At 34.5% G+C, this 20745-nt stretch overlaps 1 protein-coding gene across 2 annotated transcripts in view; it reads left to right on the top strand.

Annotated features, from left to right (window-relative positions):
* Positions 1-20745, top strand: part of LOC108704460 (glutamate receptor ionotropic, delta-2-like) — a 599719-nt gene that overhangs the window by 320475 nt on the left and 258499 nt on the right. For both annotated transcript variants that reach the window (XM_041579681.1, XM_041579682.1), the window contains exon 5: positions 12480-12533. In XM_041579681.1, the coding sequence (XP_041435615.1) occupies positions 12480-12533 (54 nt within the window). The remainder of the gene's footprint in view (positions 1-12479; positions 12534-20745) is intronic.

The raw sequence follows: 20745 nt of genomic DNA, 5'->3' as shown, positions 1-20745 counted from the left end.
GCGTCGGTGAAAACCGGAATCCACAGAGTTAACCTCCTGTGCATCCGAAGGTACTGTTCACCTCACAAGGTTCCCATTGACGAGATTGTTACAGTAATAGTAAATCATTGTTTTGAAGTGCAGGTATGGTATCCATTATCTAAGGCTGTCTCCCATAGACTCCATTATAATCAAATACTGTAATCCAAATCTTGAAAAATCATTTCCTTTTTCTCTGTAATAAAAAAAACTGTACCTTGTACTTGATCCAAACTAAGATACAATTAATCCTTATTGGAAGCAAAACTAGTATATTGGGTGTATTAATGTTTACATGATTTTCTAGTAGACTTAAAGTATGAAGATCCATTATCCAAAAAACCCTGGGTCCCAAGCATTCTGGATAATAGGTCCCTTACATGTATCTATATAAAAAGGCAAGTGCAAGTGTTGTATTCTTCTAAAAAAATTTAAATAACTGTCTTTTTGTTTTTTTATTCATGGTTGTAAAATCATCAATGGACGAGTAGTGACTTGATTATCAATCTGAAATAGCACCAAATAACGCAATATCATAATTATTACTGTTTTCTTGCTGCTTTTCTGTCTTAGGTGGCCTAAGAGCAATGTCTTTTTTAGTGCCCAGAAGCTAAATAGCTATAGCATTTGTATGTGTGCTTGACAATTCAATTTCATGCCTCAATATTGTTTTTCTAGCACATAATTCTTGCCAGACAAGTGAAGAAGTTATTTAGGTAATAGTGTTTTGTCAGACTACAACTTAACACTTTCCACCAATCAATGTTTGTCTTTCTGCCCTCGCTTTATTGAATGCTACATAAAGCCAGAGGCAATTGGGGAACATTTTTTGATAAAATGCCATTCAATTTTTATTTGCAATAAATGCTAAGATTTGCTTACTGAAATGTAAAGTAAAAATATTATTAGATGAAGAAGGATGTTGGAGTTTTCTAATTGTCAATATTTTTAAGGCTTTTGGAATATTTACAAACTGCACCAATTATATTGCCCTATGTAATTGTTAGGATCTAGTACTGTCACACTTTTATATTTTTGTGCTTAGGTCAGTATAGGATTTCTCTTTGCAGTATTCGCTATGGCCACTTTGCAGACAAAACAACACTTTTTTTCCACAATGTATGCACCATAATATTTCTTGAAATACATTAACATGAGTAATATAGTGTACTTGTACTGCTTATCAAGTAAGGTGACTCAATCCCAGTGGAAATACTGAGAATTTTGTTATAGCGTACTCTTCTGCTTATAACAATAGCATATCATTTTGGGTATGACTCATTTACTAGGGTGTTTCTAGATCTTAAATGCTCATACTAAGAAAAGCAAGGCAAAAACATACACTATGATAAAAGGCAGCGCTGTATTGAAGTGGATAAACAGATCAAGCAGGCAGATGTATGGACATGCAGGCAACAACCTGAGATAGTCTTATCCAAATGAAGTAATCTTCAATCATAATTTGTTTTGGTCTTTATACCATTTACCTGCAATTATGTATGAGTCTAATTGATGCATGTCTTATAAATAAATGACTATAAAACATAGTTTGTTCTTTTATTATTGCTACAAGTTCCCCCTAAAACCTACAATTGTCATACAATTGTCTATACATGCTTTTAGCTAAAAAGTAATTTTCTTGCTGAATCATTGTTAGCAAAGGAAATGATTAATGCTAAAATTGTGCAATGTCATCTCTGTATTAATGGTATATGTATGGCATTACAGCTGTATAATACAAATGACCCAGCAAGCCTGATTTTAGGTACTTCGCTTCCTTGCTTCTTGAAGAAAGGAGCATTAGGAACACCATAGATGAAAAGCCTAAGCCATCAACAGCTTCAGCCAATCTTAGTCAGTATTATTAGGTTTACTTTTATAAACCCTAGGTAAACATAATAATGCATTTACCTGTTGTTTCTTAAAGCATAACTAGTGATGGGCGAATTTGGGTGGTTTTGCTTCGCCGAAAAATTAGCAAATTTCTTGAGAAAAGGCGAAAAATTTGCGAAATGGCACCGGCGTCTCGTTTTTGACACTGGCGTCCATTTTTACACCGGGTCCATTTTTTGACGCCGGTGAATTTTCACCGCAGTTTCACGAATTTATTCGCTGGCGGCAAATTGCGGGAATTCACCACAAATTCGCGCCTTGTGAATACATTTGCCCATCACTAAGCATAACCTATTCTTGCTATAAGCAGAGTATCTCTTCATGGTCAAAAATAAAGTGACAAGGGAGACCTGTATACAAATATAAGGACATTACAAGTTACAGAGAAGGTCCATCACCATAAACAGGTCATGGAACTCAACATGACAGGAGGTTCACTATTTTCAACAGGATAACATGCATCAGTCATGTGATACAAATTACATCACTAAGCACTGATTATAACAGATTGCATCACTAAGCACCATTAAAAAGGATATCTTTTTATATGACTAAATAATACTCATATAATCTCTACTCATATAACTTGTGGAGGTAAATCAACGTTTATTTATACAATGGTGGTATCTAAAGGACGCTTGTTAAAAGAACACCAAAAAAAATTCTAATGTCTTTAGTGTAAAAGTGGTATAGATTATGAATCTGCTTCAGAAAGACAACTATTGTTTATATAAACAAGCTTCTGTGTAGACCTGGGGGCAGATTATGAAGCTGAAAAAGTACTGTAGATAAGCCACCAGTTATATAAAAAGATAAGCTGTGTAGAATACCTTAGGTTTAGTTCTTATACAGGAAGATAAACAGGGGTCAAATGCCTTTCATGGAGCTTTACAGGACTACTGAAAACCTAAAATGTAAACCTGAACTGTACTGTTGGTCCTTGCTTTTATTGTGACAGTATTCATTCAGGCTTTGCTTACCATCGAATTACACCACTAAACCTTTAGTTATTGTTGTTGTTTTTAAGCAAGCATTATAAATGTACACAATAGTGTTGTTTTATATTTGCCTGAGATGTGCATGACATAAATGTTATTGCCTGCTCTCTGTCTCTTATGGAAATTTCCAATCTGGTCTGTTCTCTTTATATTCTCAATACAGTTCTCCATGGAACAAAGTCGGTAACAACGGCAGCTGAATTCCAAATGCATTTAGCAGTTTAGTCTGTAAACCTCTTAGCTGCTCCATGTCCTTTCATAAAATGTTTTCAAATGATCAAACATACTGCTTTTGTGTTGTTGCTTATTTAATTACAAATCTGTGCAAAATAAGTAGCCATGGTTCCCATTTTTCACTTTTCTATCCTGCATACAGAAGAAACAATTAGGGTTAACTAAGACTCAGAAAATATTGTAGCTAAAATAAATATTTTACTTTTGTCACAATGGAAAAACTCATTTTTTGAATTTACTCAAATTGGTCCTGTGGGGCACATGTTAATCATGTATTATTGCAAAAATACCTCTAAGCCAAAAATTAGCATTGCTCTAAATTAACCCACTTCCCTACATTGTCCAAATATGCATATCAAATCCAAAAAATTGTATTTCCTTACTCTTTAAACTGCGGTGGGAAAAACCTGAATTGTACATATACAAACTAACCATATATTGTATTTTGTCCACTGCATCCAAGAGGCCCATTTATCAAAGTCTGAATTGATCTCAATATTTTCTGAAAAAAGTTTTTTGGCTTCTTTATTAATACATTTCCCCGAAAATCTTGTTTGCCTGAAAAAATCTGAAAAAATGAAAAATACGAAATTTATGAATTTTTCAGATTTTTGCATGAAAACCCCAAAATCTTCTGGTTAATGCACGAAACCCAATGCAGATCAAAAAATCTTTGGGACTTCTCCCATTGACTTATATGCAAATACGGCATGTCTGAGATGCTGGATTTTCAGATTCTGACTTTTTCCATGCTCGGGGTATAATAAATTCCGAAAAATTTGTGTTTTTTTAAAATTCTGATTTTATACAAAGTCTAGTAAATAACCCCCTTAATTTCTAAAAATGTAAATTATTTTTTTTTCTTTTTTTCCCAATTGTTTATTTATACTTTAATCGGTTGTTTATCCTGTTACTTTTGGGGTACAGCAATCTAGCCCCCCTCTTAATGGGAGTATAGGAGCCTGGGGATAGCTGTAACAATGCTTTGCTTCCGATAATGTGTAAACCCTGATTATTTGTTCACCTTTTGGAGAAAAAACATTTTAGAAAATTCAATATAAAGTGAGTGAAAAAAAAAGATAGTCAATGCATTATGGATTTATAATCTCACTTGATGATTTTATTCAATTTGTTGTCCCTGGTTAAAATGGATTTGGGTTAAGAAGCTGTGCATTTCTTTCAGTATGTGCATGATTCATTTATTAATTAACCAATCTGCTAAAGCAATACTGAACACCTGTAGGATGTCTATTGGATCATTGTAACTTGTGAAATTAAATTTGGTGGCAATGTAGGAAGGTCTAATATCATTCTATTGTACAGAGAACATCTTTTATGTTTTATATTTATCTGTATCAAGATGTCCACATCAAACCTTTACTCTGAAAAAATACACAGATCTTTGGCAGGGTTGTAGATTTAGCACAACTGTTCATTTTTGGTGGAATTTTATTTGGGTACTCATCAATCAATAGACCTGTTCCAAAATCTAAACAGACTGGTTGGTGTGGGTTACAGGTTCAGGGCAAATGATGCATGTGTTTGTGAATAACTCATGCATTCTTATATAAATAAGTACATAAAAATTGAAACCTGTTCATAAACATCAAAAACATGTTAGCATAGCTTAAGGCGATATTTCTCTTTTACTGTGCAAAAACATCAGTAAGTCAAACAAGAACCATGTCAATCTCCTGAGCCTGGGTGACCTTGTTAAGAAAGTCATTAGTATCTTTCAGACAGCTCTTAATTTCTTTTACAATAGGCTGTAAACATTGATCTATAAAAATACTTAGTGACTGCAATTGTGATGTAGTGCCTGAAACATCTGGTCTCTTAGTGGGGGACATTCAAATATGGGAATGCAGGGAATGGAGAGGGTAAATACAGGAATGAAGGGAGTGCATGCATACAAACTCTTACTATATTTTTCAATATTCAAACTTTTTCCAAAATTATTTTTTAACATTTTAATCTACACATTGCAACTAGACTGGCAAAGGTAAAAGGTAAAGTCATTCTGCAGCTTTATAGAATATCAGGGAATAAAATAGACAGAAATTTAAGTGGAATGGTTTCTAACTGGTACAGAATCCCCAAAGGGGTATAGTGAAATAAAGAGTAAATAAAATGTGTTTTTCATTAGGTAGAGCATCTAGTTTTATTATTCAAAATGTAATTGAAGTCAGTCATCCAGAAATCAGTTTAGGTGAGAAAAATTTGTATTTGTCTTGAGCAATTGTATACAAGCAAATTAGGTATTTTCATTGAATCTGCTTTACATGTCATAAATGTTAGTGGTAGAAAATATAATAAAATAAGTATATTTTTCTTGTAATAGCTTAGATCAAAAAACATAGAATGGTGCAATTTTTCCAGTTGTACAAATCATAGGGACAGATTTATCAAAGGTCGAGGTGAAATTTTGAAAAAAAAATAGAATGTTGTACTGTCTCTTTAAAAATTTGACTCTAACTATTCGCCAAAAACCTGCCAAATTGCTGTTGTAGCCTATGCGGGACCTCATAGAACCTATTTGGAGTCAATTGGTGGACTTTGAAAAATGAAAGGTTTTTTTGGGATAAACTTTGAATCGAATTTGATTGAATGCGATGTTCCTTCGATTTGAATTCGGCCAAATACAGACCTATTCGATCGAAAACGCACCTATTCGACAAAAAAAATCAACTTAATTTTGGTTGGTCTTTTTGAATTCGATTTTCAACGTTTTTTCAAATCAAAATTCAACCCTTTATAAATATGCCCCTTAGGGGCATATTTATCAAGGGTCGAAGTTCGAAGTTAAAAAATCTTCAAATTCAAAAAGACCAACTGAATAGAGATCGAAGGTTTTTGGGGGTCAAAGTGGTCCGTATTCGAATCATATGATGGAAGGAATAGCGCCTTCGATCTACTTTGATTCGAAGTTTTCCAAAAAACTTTGATCTCTCAGACTCCACCAATTGCCTCCATATTGTTCTAGGAGGTCCCCCATAGGCTAAAACAGCACTTCTGCAGCTTTTAGGTGGAGAATGGTCGAAGTCGAAGTTTTAAAGAGACAGTACATGATAAATTTCGATATTCGAATTTCAATGTTTTTTTCAACTTTGAATCAAGGTTGGACTATTCCCTAGTCGAAGTACCCAAAAATTACTTCGAAATTCGAAGTTTTTTATTTTGAAAATTCACTTCAACCTTTGATAAATCTGCCCCTTAGTCTTGCTACATTAAAACTTGAAAACAATCTTATGGTACAGCATCTAAGATCATTGCAGAGACATTACTTTCTTAAAGTAATAGCCACTGCTTCAAACAATTTAATAGAGCTGTATAAAACATTGGTCACAGATCTTTAATATTTCCCAAATTGATCGTTTTCATCATATACACTTGAATTAAAATACCTTGTTTTAAATCTTTGTTGATTTTTAACAATGGCATAAATAGCAGTTTTGCTAAAGGTGCACTCTGTTAACTGCTTCACCTACCCATTGCTTTGGTCGAAGACCAGTTACAGTATTCATTTGTATAAATGTGGGTTGTGTTATAAGAAGGTTTTAAAATAAATAGACCTCCACAACAACTCAGAAAAATGTAAATCTATTTCCATATTTTACCACAAAATCCTCACAGTTGTCTCTTTAATGGTTTACTTTAAATTTTAGAACTACATGGGTTATCTTTCAAAAATTATATCTTTCTAGGATAAAGAGTAATGATTGAAGAATACAGCATTTTATATTTAACCTAAGTTTGGTGCCTGAGATAAAAGGAGATTAAAGGAAAAGAGAAGTAAAAAGTCACAGGTGGGCTGCCAAAAACCTATCACTGATCACCACCACATAACCTTGCCCTTGTGATGTCACCACCTGCTCCCTCTGTCCAGGCCTAGTGGAAAAAGAGGTTTGTTCTGTGGGGCTCACTTAAAAGAACACTGAGCCGGTGCAGGTTTTTGCTAACAGGAGCATCCAGCCACATGAACTTAATACATTCACTTGAGGGGCACCTAACTTTTGCACCCCCCAGTGGTTGTTGACTTTCCTTCTCCTTTAATTTTTTTTACAAGGACTTTCAAAAAGATATTCTGACAAGGGATAAAAAAAATAAAGTAAAATTAAATAAATACATTCAAGCTGTATAGTTTGTGGACACAGTACTGTTTAGGTGATGAGTGCTAGTAAATATGAATGTACAGTAACTCTTTAAGCTCCTTGCAGGATCAAAGAATAAGGAGCCAAATGTGTACATATCAGTTGGGATTTTTGTTGAAAGATTCTGTTGCACCTAAAGGGGATGTGTATACAACAATGCTGTTGCTGGACTTCAGCTATACAAGTAGAAGCTAATGATGGGCGAATCTGTGGCATTTCGCTTCGCCAAATAATTTGCGAATTTCCAGTGAAATTCGCAAAATGGTGAAAAATTTGAGAGGCTTCCATTTTTTTTTAACACCGGTAAATTTTTTCGCCGGTTTCACGAATTTATTTGCCGGCATCGAATCGCTGGAACTCGCCACGAAATTGTGCCTGGCGAATAAATTCGCCCATCACTAGGAGAAGCATAAGAAGGAATTAATAAATGTACATTCCCTGAGCCCATGTTTTTAGTAACTAGTTATTTATACAACTGCATACATTCTGCACTGAAATCCATTTCTCAAAAGAGCAAACATATTTTTTTATATTTCATTTTAAAATCTAACATGGGGCTAGACATACTGTCAGTTTCCCAGCTGCCCCAGTCATGTAACTCATGGTCTGATAAACTTCAGTCACTCTTTAGTGCTGTACTGAAAGTTGGAGTGACATCTCTCCCCCCCCCCGGAGTGACAAATTCTCTTTTAAATTGAAAAGACAGTGTCATCTAATTGAATAATTTGACTTATGTTAAACACAGAGATGTGTAGCTGCTACAACCCCAAACAATATGTGGAATTACTGGTAAATTATTAAGTAATGTAGTAGAAACAGTGCAGCCATAACCTGGGCCTGGGCCTGAGGGCAAATTTGTGAACTTTGCAGTTATTTTCCCAGACTTTATTTTGTATTCTAAAGTAGTGAATTCACTTGCAATATTTCCTTTGGGGGTTCACATAATAATTTAACATAAATAGAAAATTTGTTATAAAAATTATATATTATGGAATAAAATATGTAAAGATGTCATACAGTGCATTGGACTGGACAAGCGGAAACCTAATGTTCTTTAAATTAGCCTTTACTATAAATAATCCCTGTTGATCATAAAAAACTGAATGCAACTTTCCATGATTAAAACATGTAAAGGTTGTTATTTTACTGGAGTGCATCTTAACTGAATTCTCATTTAGCCACAATATTGCTTCAAAATTTAATTCACACGCACACTTTATTATACAAGCAGCTTTGCCCTTGGCCCCACAATAGTATGTCAATATGTGACAAATATGTGATGAAGAAACATTCCATGCTCTTGAAGTTGGGAGTGGAATTTCTGCTAAAAGAAACCATCTTTAAGAATCATTTGACTGGAAATATGTGCATTTGTTTGGATTAGAAACAGGATTCAATATTCTCCACAATGCATTTATCATTATTACCTCTAATCAATATTGATCATCAAGATCACTTGAACAGAAAGCAAAAGACGTGATTAGTTGTCAGATCCTATTGAGCACAGACATGCTGGAGAGGCCTCTCTCTTCTAAACTTACCCATGTGATAAGTACAGATGTCTTCTGGTCTTTAGTTGTTCAATGTTTCCAATATATATAATGAACCAGCTGCAATGCCATTAAGTTTAATTTTACTTAAATATATATCTCCCAGAAAGATACACAGTGCTGAACAAATTATATTATTTTCAAGTGTGCATTAAGTTGGAAAGAAGACAATTATATCATTCTGCATCAAACAAACAAAGGAAACAAAACAACAGGTGTCACCTTGTGAACATAAATCTTTAATCTTATTATAGAAAGGGATGACATTTAATAATGTTAATGTCCCATTGAGTGTATAAATGCAATTATAATTGCATATTACATCATTTCAGAAGAGTGGTAGCAATTTTATATCAAAATATACAGCTGCGCATAGAGATCAAATTTGTTTGCTTGCCGATTTCGAAAAACTAACTTGATTTATTATAAATCCAGCATTTAGTGTTTTTCTTTTTTTTTTGTAATGTTCGTTTTTAAAATACATTTTACTACTTTTGTTGGCAAAGCTTTGGTGTTCATTTAATGCAGATTTTTCACTCTCCATTTTAAAAAGCATCTTAAAATCTATATTTTTTGTTTAATGTCAATTCATAATTGCATATTCACTGTCAAGTACAAATTACTAATATAACCAAACTTATTGGCATGTGCTTATTTTCTATCTAACATAACTGACTACTGTTTGACCATAAGCAGTCTGGGCATTACAATTCCATGAAAATCCTTTTCAGATTGACTCATTCTCATCTTGATAAAAAAATGTAAAGACCTAGATGAATGGTGAACCAGATCCTAGCTTTCATGCTTCTGTGGCACTTTTTACATTATTTGCAGTGTTGTCAGCATGTTTAAATAATCATTACAAATTCTGACATTTTGATTGATGAGGAGTTTTAAGCTACTATAGCTGTTCAAGGTTATTGATCCAGAGAGAAATCTTGTTGCCACGTTGGTATCAAGGAGAAATATAATTTTTCCTCTGTGGTTCATGCTTCTTATGTTTCATGCTGCTCTCCTATCATTAATAAAGGAACAGAGGTAGATGCCCTGCCATTAAAAATGTGATTTTGAGATAGTGTTCATTGATTAAAGCCCATAAATTTGTACTCCACATAGACACCTCAAAGTCTTTAAACTTTTTTGCTTTTGCCAACCAATCACTTGAACCACAATATAAATCCTTGATTTTTTTAAATGACTGGGTGTTTTTTCTAGTGAGTGAGAGAGAAACTACTTTCAGTTCAAACTCATTCTGAGAGAATCTGCATTTAGGGATGTCTTTTTGCAATCGTGGGAAGCATTGGGGTTACCATTACTTATAACCAAAATTATATGAAGTTTACAGCTTGTTATGTATAAACCAAAAAAAAAAAACAAAACACATTTGTGTTTGAAATGAATGGTAAAATTCCATTAAAGACAACATTTTTTAGTATCATGTCTTATGGCTGCAGAAAAGTCTATCTTTACCTGAACCGCTCTAGTCTTGAAACTGTTTTGAAAATGCAATGTAAGATATTAGACTGTAGATAGATAGATAGATAGATAGATAGATAGATAGATAGATAGATAGATAGATAGATAGATAGATAGATAGATAGATAGATTGATTGATATAATAGTTAGATATCTGAGAATCAAGCCATATACTCAAAATCTGCGCACACAGCAATAAAAACCAGAACTTATGTGTTGTAACAGTTATAGTAGTTAAAATGAATCATTTTCATTTTACTCTTTTTGTGATTTTTATCATGGGTTTTGTTTTCATATACAGAATGTATATCTGTATCATAAAGACAGATTAAACATCATTCACATTATAATTTAAGGTTCCTATCACCACACACAAGGGTCAATTTAATCAAAAGCCAAATAAGCTGCCTGTATATTGGAGGAAACCCACATAGATGTCTTGTCTGGAATTGAACTCAAGACATCAGCCCTGCAAAGAAGAAATGCTACCTACTATGCAACTGTGCTGCCCAAGCTCCGTAGTTAGGATACCATGGTTTCATCTAAGTCTTAGCAATCATGTATGTCTTTGTATTTCTGGATGTTGTTTAGAGAATCCATTTATGGACTTTTTTTACATAAGCCACCTTAATGAGTATGTGTCAAAAAAGTGTCCCCCCTGCTGGATTTTCATATAGATCCCTGCTATGGTCACCATTGTAACTCTGTGGAAAATTCTTCATCATTTATGCAAAAACAGGTGGAGATGTATAGCTAAACACTTAGGGTTTTTTTTACTAAAATATTAAAATTTCTCATTATTTTATTAAAACCACTTCAACCAAACTCCCATCCACATGTTGTGCTTATTTAGCAATAAATTAACTCGAAAATCTAGTGCGGGGAAAAAACTTGCTAAAATTGTTTGGTTTAATAAATCTCAAAATCTCCTATGAAAAAATTGTGTTTTCCCCTTTAAAACTATGACCAGAAAAAAATCTGACTTATAACCCCCTTAATCACACACAAAAAGTGGGGAACTTATTTGTAAGCAAACAGACTAGCAAACATCTATTAATGATAATCATTGTCAGAAGTTAGTAAAAATAATTCTCACAAACTTTTTCACACGCATATATTTTCTTTTTCTTGCAGAGAAGTGCTCAATACTCTCTGTCAACTGTAATCACATAAATGGAAACAAATTTGCTGTTTAGTTGCTGAAAACCAGTTGTCATGAGTGCTAAGTTTCCATTCATTCTGCCCTGCCAACCCAGTGCTAATGTTTCTGATGACACAAAGAGATCATGTTGGGACACAGCAAGGGACGAGTGTGAACAATGCTGTAACTTTTCAAGAAAGACTGAGAACTACTGTGGTATTGCAGGTCCTGAAGTCAGAGACAGCAATGGAATAAATGATCCAGCCAAAGATTGAAGTTAGCCTGGTAAATGCTAAGATACCAGTGGTCAGAGAAGTAGAATCTATAAGCACAACAGAGAGTTTTCAGACAAGATTTAGTTTATTAATATTTGTATGTGTTTTAGTAGTCCTCATTCATGATGCTCTACTGAAAAATGTACCATTGGTCCACATATACCATGTTTGAGCATGTGACATATGTCGCATTTTATATATATATATATATATATATATATATATATATATATATATATATATATATATATATATATATATATATATATATATATATATATATAAAATCATCTTCTAATAGGCCATGGCACTAAAATTGCTTTGCTATTTTTAGCAGCATGCATTTTTTGTTATCCTTTAAGAACATCCTTTCTATTGCATGAGCAAGTGTGATTAAGAAATTTAATTCTGAATACAGTTATATCCACAGCTTTTAGAAAATGCTTCGAAATTCTGCTAAGAAATGAAAATATAACATGTGCTTTTATGAATACTTGAAAATAAATAACAAAATGCAGTTTGGAGGAATTGTGGTTTATTCATGAAAGATTACAAATGAAAAATGTTAACATGATTTTGTCATATAATTGATGATTAAGTCCACAGCATTGAAATATATTCCAAGAACTCAACTTGCAAAGGTCAAATGCAATATATTGAATGCCCAGCTTCCTTTCTTTGTATCAATGAATGCATCCATTTGGGGTAATATGCTGACTCACTCCATTTTTTGTTTCTTGCAGGTTGTGGAGACTAATTTAGTTGCCTTTGACTGCCACTGGATCATTATAAATGAGGTAATTGACATTTTAATGGTATTGTAATGTGCTAATTCCATAAACACTAGACACATTCAGATAAGCTTTATCTTTGCAGATGAGATGGTGTTGGTTTCAGCAAGGTCGCAGAGATGCTGACCAGTAAGTTGTAGTGTGATGTTTGAAATAGTTCAAAGATAAATCAAAATGAAACTAGTGTCTAGTTAATTAATTTTATCACATATATTCCCTTTGGACATTCTTAAATGGGTAATATAATCAAAGAAGAAAAATTTGCATGACTATATGATAAAACTAGGTTTATATAGAACTTAAAGCAGAAGTGAATAATATTACTTTCTGTGGAAAAATCACACACTACACTTACCCTTTATCCCAAACCTGTTATTCTTTTGGGGACATTGTGTCCTAAAAGCATTTGACGTATAATTTATTATTAGTGGCTCTTTATACCTTTAAGTGCCGAAAGCATAAATCCATGTTGATGGCAGGTATTGTGTTAATTTATTAAAGTATGGTGCTCTGGAAACCTCTACCTCCAAAGCATTTTGGATATGTCCCACACCTGTTTACTTTTTCCCTAAGAGAAATTAAAATTGGCAAAATATCATGCAATTAGCACTTTTGTTAAAACTTTTTTAACATCAGTTTCTTCCGATCATCAATTAAATTAGATAACAACAGGCCAATTAATACAAGTCATTATTGGCATTGAAGAAATGTACTTGAATGTATCTATAAAATGCTAGACATATCTAAACTTAATAAAAATGTACTTTTCTCTTAATTCAAAGTATAGGGGGTTTATTTATCAATAGTGATGGGCGAATTTATTCGCCAGGCATGAATTCGTGCGAATCGCCGCCAGCGTATAAATTCACGAAACGCCCGCAAAAGTTCGCTGACAAAAATTTGCTGACGTCAAAAAATTTTTTTTTTGCCGTTTCACGAATTTCGCTGCAAATTCACTAATTTTTCAGCAAAGCTAAACGGCGCAAATTCGCCCATCACTATTTATCAACGTTCATATTTGAATTCTTTCAATGATTTGATTTTGTTGGATCTTAAATGTATGTAACGCTAATTTGGTTACTGTCCCTTTAAATAATAGCTTCCTTGGCAATTCAGGGGCCCTGAGTCCCTTTTGCAAGTCGAAAAGTACTGGGAACTGGGAATCACAGCGCAGTGCCTCCACCTAGGGAGCACTGAGGAACTTACCTCAGAGGAATCCCCTAGGAAATAATAAACACACACTTTGCAGATAACAATATTTAACTTTATATAAACTGTAAAGTAGTAACTAATACAAAAGTCACGCCTGTATGGGAATATAAGGGACACCACCTAAATCCCTATTAGGTTTTAACTATCTGTTCAAACACAGTTCGTATAGTATCACAGTCCCACTTGTCTGGAAGGGTTAAAAAGCACACAGTTCAAAATGCAATGTCCCTTTCCCCAGAGCTCTTATTCCCCCGGTAGCGCTACCTTTCCCCAGAGTACCTTTTCCCTTGGAAAATAGCAGCTTCCCACGTAGCAGGCAAAATTACACAAGGCCTGTCTTCCTGTTAGGCTCAGTACTGTGGCAAATCCTCTCTTCAAGGGATTTACTCAGTGGTTTCTCACAGAGGCAGATCACACTGGAATCACAAGTAACTCTTCTCCAGAATCACTTTCACCAATGGCACTTTCCTCCTCTGAAGCTTTAGCAGCGTGGCAGGGTCAGACAGCCTCTTTCTGCACTCCTGCAGACCTCACACATCCAGCAGCTCTTGCAGGACTTTTCTCCCTTTTGATCCTTTCTCCACAGCACGTGTTAGACTCAATCACACGGCCTACACACACAGATCCAGCAGGGCCTACACACACAGCTTCACAGTGTGGCACACCCTCTCCTCCCAGGATGCACTGCGGTGTCCAGCCAATCAGGTCGCTCTCCAGCCTGTTACTGGGCTGAATGATGTCACAGACAGAAAAGCAGGGGAAGGATTTCTCTTCTCCCCTACATGTATTTATTCAATTTAGGGTTTCCAAAGTGTTCAATATTTATTCATCACAATTTTTTTTTAAAACTTGAATGTATAACGTTTGCATCTAAATACTTTAAAAAGCTTTGACAGAATAGGGATTTCATGCAGCCAAGCTCTTTTTCTCTGTTTAATTGATTTTTAGATTAAAATGTTTTAATAAATATGCAAACATTTTAAATCTTCCCAAAATAGATTGATTACCCCTAATCCATAAAGTCAGCAAATGGTTAAGGCTGTAGGATAGAGCAGATACAACTTGATATTGATGGATATGCGGCCATCCGAAAATAGCTTGCAACAGAAATTTAGTAGTAGCCTGACAATATTGATTTTTAGGTTGTAAGGTGGCAAACATTTTTTGTTGTGCTTGTAAACTCCTCTCCTGTCTTTAGACACAGCATCTTCAATATAAAAAAGTAATTTGTCTCTTGTCATTGCACAGGCACAAAAGTGAGACATTCCCTAGATACCCATTAATATACTCAGAGCTTTTCAAACTATAATACCAGAGTGAATTGTACAGTTAGATCAATTTCCATTTTGTACTTTTCTTCACATTCAATTTGGAGCAGATAAAACATCAGTACTCACATAGACATGTGACAAGGATATATTACCAGGAAGTACCATTAACCGGACATCTGTTTTAGTAACATTAAATTGCTTGTCTCTTAACCTGGTACAAACCTTTGCAACTTTATGTCATTACCCCCTCTTTGTTACTTGATTACTATGTTCAAACCATGGGCACCCTTGTCACTGTAGCTTTTTTTTTTTTTAAATACTAATATTATGTAGCAACACAGTATTGATCTTGAGATTTGCATATATAAGAGAGGAGCAGGCATTTACTGAACAAAGTTTTGACAAAGCTTCAAAAATATTTATTTAGTTGTATTTTCAGGGGTGTAACTCTAGCAAAAAAACACTTTACGACACCTCCTCTCATGCAAATAATCAACCAAGGTAGCTTCTGAATCCATATAGTGAATTTAATAAAGAAATGTGGTGCACAACATATTTTTCATATTTTTAAATGGGTCCTGCCTCTGCAATATTCAACTCAAGGAAGAACCCATGAAGGTCAAAAACAATAATTCACAATATTCACAATATTGACATTGAATTGAATTTTGAAGTTTCATTGTCAAAATTACAACTCAGCATGCTTACAATTGAAATAAAACCGTGTTATTTAAAGTATGTTGAACACTCTATGTCCTTGCTTCAAGCCTTTTCCCCATTACAGTAGCTGGTGAGCTGCCAGTGCAACTGGGACATTCAAATGATTAAAGAAGTTGGCAAAAGTAAGATGCTATCCAAACAGGTTGCATGTTCATCCATGCGTAAATCTCTACTTCACTTGTGCAGCAAATGAACCGCAGCGGCACAACTAGTGAATAGACCCAGAGAGGCATAGGAGACAGCGGCGAATATCACACAGGAATGAGCAAAACAAAGGAAATAGAAACAAAAATAAGTTAGTTAACTTTGTGCTTTTCATGATACATGCCTGCTGGGACCGAAACAGCAGACGATTGTGACAAGCTATTGTGTTACGTAAGATTTCAGGACAGCATTGATCTGTTCTTTGGATACAATAGCTAAAGTACAGGAAGTACTGTATGTCTTCATCCCTTGGGTGGCAGCAATGTCTCCAAGAAGCCATGTACAAAACAAGCCAATACCTGTTCTCTTATGTCTGTGACTGCTTGATATGTTTTTCCATTTTTTTCCATAGCCCCTACTCTGTTGTTGCTTTTTAAAAAGAAGAAAGAGAAAGGAATGCATTTAAACAATCAAGCATAACCAAACAAGAGCAAAGCAATCAATGTAATGAGCAATGATTATCCACATACATATTTCCAACAAACAAATGCTTAAAAAACAACCACATCAAAATAAACTGTTGTTTTCAAGGGAAAGCATAACCATTCACATTTTACAACTGGGAAACATTTTACTGTTAATTAAAAATATTGCCAGTGTATTGTTCTCAAGATATTAAAAAAAAATGTACTTGCCATATTAAGGCTGTCGAAGGCTATGCTTTCTGTTTTTAGTTTAAAAATGAAAAGAGTAAAGCTCTGCTTGCATATTAAAGTTTTACATACTGAACAGTGCTGCATTACATTCAAAATATTAGTTTACAAAAACATTGACTGGTTTTCAACTTGAATAATTTGCATATTTTTCTCAAATGCACTTTTATTCTGCAATAATGTGACACTTGAGGGCATATTTATCAAGGGTCGAATTTCGAATTAAAAACTTCGAAATTGGCCAAATTCGAATTGTTCAAATCGAAGGAATATCGTATTTGATCGAATTTGATTCTGTTTTTCCTAAAAAAAATTGATTTTTCAAAGTCCACCAATTTTCTCCAAATGGGTTCTAGGATAGGCTAAAACAGCAATTCAGCAGGTTTTAGATGGCAAATGGTCGAAGTTGAATTTTTAAAGAGACAGTACATGATAAATTTCGATATTCGAATTTTCAAATTTTTTGCAAATTGACTATTCCCTAGTCGAAGTACACAAAAATAGCTCGAAATTCAAATTTTTTTCAATTCGAAAATTCAACTCGACCTTTGATAAATCTACCCCTTAATAATCTTTAGTCAAACCATATGGCTATAGTGTATTAAAGCTTACAAATTATATCAAGGCAAATATGTTATAGTATGTCCCAACCACAAGTCTTTAAATTGAAGTGGATGTTTAAAGGATAAGAAAACTCTCAAGTTCACTGGAGGTGCCAAAGTATTAGGCACCCTCCATAAAATATAACTGCCTACATTTCTGCACCACCACTTCTTCTAAGATCAATTAACTCTTCTCTATCCACAGCAGCCCGCATGCACAGTATAGTAAAACATAGAATTTTAAATTTAAAGCTTGAATTTTTATTTTATTGCATACACATGCTATTAAGGGCAGTGAAGGAGATCTGGATCACTGGGGCACATTCCAGCAAATAGTAGCAGCCATATGTTTTGTTAATAGACTATAGTTTCTATCATGTTTTAGAAGCCTAATAATATGCTGGGCTGGAGTGTTGTAGTCCAGTAAGAGGTAGAGAGGAATATAAGATTTATGTCCCATATAATAAAATTGCAAATATTGTATCATGGGGCAATATTGTCAACTTTTACCTTACCATTTTAATGGTACCTGTAATTGCAAAATTAATAAATTAATAAAGCCCACACTCAGGTTGGGGAAAACAGTAGGTTATTTTTACTAAATGGCCCCCATGAGTGCTAGGCCATAAACATGGAGGGAGCCATGAAATGTGCACTTCTTCCAGCATGCTAGTTATGTGCAGGCATGTGATGTCACAAGCACGTACATAGCAAATACAGTAAAAGCTTTTTTTTTAAGTTTAAAAAAAGTTGATGGGATTTTACACCCTCAATTGAAGTGGAACCTCTAAGCCAACACTATGCTAATTATACTACAATATATACATACGTAGGTGTTTGCTTGACTTCTTGGTGAATTCATTTCTTTTTCCTCTTGGGACATGAGCAATTCATCATGATCCTTAACTGCTCGTTAAATTAATTATGTGATTATTGTTGTTCTGGTTTCCAGCAAAATAGTACCCAGAATAAAATTAGCATGACATAGAGAATGCTGTATAATAAATTATCTGAATTTGTTTCCCATAATATTCATATGAGCAATTGTTGCCAACAATTCTTTGATAAATTATTTTGCACTTCAAGCACATCATATTGTCTGGCAAGGTAGCCCTAATATTGGTATTAAATTAACCACTGTTAAAACTACTGTGTGACAAGCTGGCTGCTTGAACATGTAATTTTTGGGCGAACTTAGTAGTGGTAGTCAGGTAAGTGTTGGGTCAGGAGCATAAAGACAGGGACACCACATCTTCAGGCAAAACGCAGGATTAGTTCGGCAAACTTTTCCTAACATAATGTTGTAGAAACACAGTTCATTAGCATTGTAACAGCACACATTCATGCTTTCCACAACTCTAAGGTCTTCACCTTACAGGGTAACTTCCACACTCTGGGAATATCTGGGTTTCTCCTAGGAGATGACTCCTATAGCCTTTGATGAGTGTCTGGATTCTGGATGGCGATATTTTTGACCATTCATCCATACAAAATCTCTCCAGTTCAGTTAAATTTGATGGCTGCCGAGCATGGACAGCCTGCTTCAAATCATCCCATAGATGATATTCAAGTCACGGGACTGTGATGGCTGTTCCATAATATTGTACTTCTCCCTCTGCATAAATGTCTTTGTAGATTTCGAAGTGTGTTTAGGGTCATTGTCTTGTTGGAATATCCAACCCCTGCATAACTTCAACTTTGTGACTGATGCTTGATCATTATCCTGAAGAATTTGTTGATATTGGATTGAATTCATTCAACCCTCGATTTTAACAAATATCCCAGTCCCTGAACTAGCCACACAGCCCCACAGCATGATGGAACCTCCACCAAATTTGACAGTAGGTAGTAGGTGTTTTTCTTTGAATGCGGTGTTCTTCCGCCATGCAAAGTGCTTTTGGTTATGACCAAATAACAAAATTTTTGTCTCATCAGTCCAAAGCACTTTGTTCCAAAAGGACTATGGCTTGTCTACATGAGCTTTTTTTCCATACAATAAGCGACTCTGTTTGTGGCGTGAGTGCAGAAAGGGCTTCTTCCTAATCACCCTGCCATACAGATGTTCTTTGTGCAAATTGCACTGAATTGTAGAACGATGTACAGATACACCATATGCAGCAAGATGTTCTTATAGACAAATACAGGAGGTCCTATGAACTCAACCCATTATCAATATATTTAAGACAGACATTTCGTGCATACTGCTACTGAAAAAATGCCTTACCCTTTAAGCAAAACAGGGATTGTTTGTCCATATATTTAAGCTGGCCAACTACGTCAAAGTCATCCCATATCTGGCCAGTCCTATGCTCAATTTTCATCTGATTCATTAAGAATTCTATTGCTTTATTATACATTTTACAAAGGGACTAAGTTTAACCTTCAACTTACTAGCTGCTTTTAAAGTAAAACTCCCAAACTTGGCTGCCCTTTTATTAGACACCTTATTAGACAGGTTACTGATGGACTTTGTGATAAAGTAATATTTAAATCTGCATTCTACAATATTTCCCATGGGGTTTCTCACGGGGCATGAGTCTTTGTGACTACTGTATACTTCCAGGGTTTTTTCTTGTTCCATTTTCATTTTTCCTGCCACCTTTAATAGACAACTGTTCTCTTAACTCCAGTATTTTAACTTTGACCTGTTTTGAACCTCCTGTAATTCCTCCTTGTAGCAGTTTGCCATGATGATGATGACTTTCACTGGTTTCTTCATTTTTGTTTGGAATGGTATTTTGTTGTTATCTTTACAGTAAGGTTTTACCTTGGTCTGTTTTATCTTGGTGATTCTCTTTGCTTTTTCTATATTGTGCATGCACTGCCCTTGTCTGCCCCTGGACCCTTTAGAATTAGTGAAGTAAGACATTTTAGCATCATTCTAGGTAGTGGGGTATCACACTGAAAAGGAATGATGGCTATTTTAGAGAGAAGAGCACACCTGGGCCAGATTTTGGCTGCTCTCTTTGGGTTTGGGTTTCCATAGTTGACAAGGATTTTCCTTCAGAGTTGCTCACACCTGCTTTAATCAAATTATATTAGTTTTGTAGCTTTTCAGCTAAAATAACAGAATTTGCTTGTATTGAAGTTTACACTTTAAAAGAAGTTAATTTGTAACATCTTTATTTTAATATTGTACACAGTAGTACACACATTTTACCTGCAAATGACTTACTGACAAATATCTGACAAATCTTTAGAAATTTCTAATGAAATTGGAAAGGGATCATATTCCTTGATATCACAGTTCTTTAGTACATGCATGGGTAAGGGTGCCTGAATATATTAAATTTTGCATTTTGTGAGTGATTATGAATAAAGAGCTTTAGAATAAAATTAATGGTATTTCTCCCAGCTCTTCTCTATGATAATTCTACAGGTGCATTAGCAATTGCCCATATTTTGTCAGAAAAGCAATGTTATGTATTTTCTGTTTTTGATGATCTGAAATGATGCATGCTAAATGAAAAGACGGCTTCTTATGCCGAGAAAAAACATTATAATATAGTACATTAAGGATTAATCGATCTGAAATACAGGATATTACTCTGGACAC

Source organism: Xenopus laevis, chromosome 1S (genome assembly GCF_017654675.1).
Source record: "Xenopus laevis strain J_2021 chromosome 1S, Xenopus_laevis_v10.1, whole genome shotgun sequence".
Lineage (NCBI taxonomy): Eukaryota > Metazoa > Chordata > Amphibia > Anura > Pipidae > Xenopus > Xenopus laevis.
The sequence above is the reverse complement of the archived record's forward strand: the minus strand, read 5'-3'. Positions and strand labels throughout refer to the sequence as shown.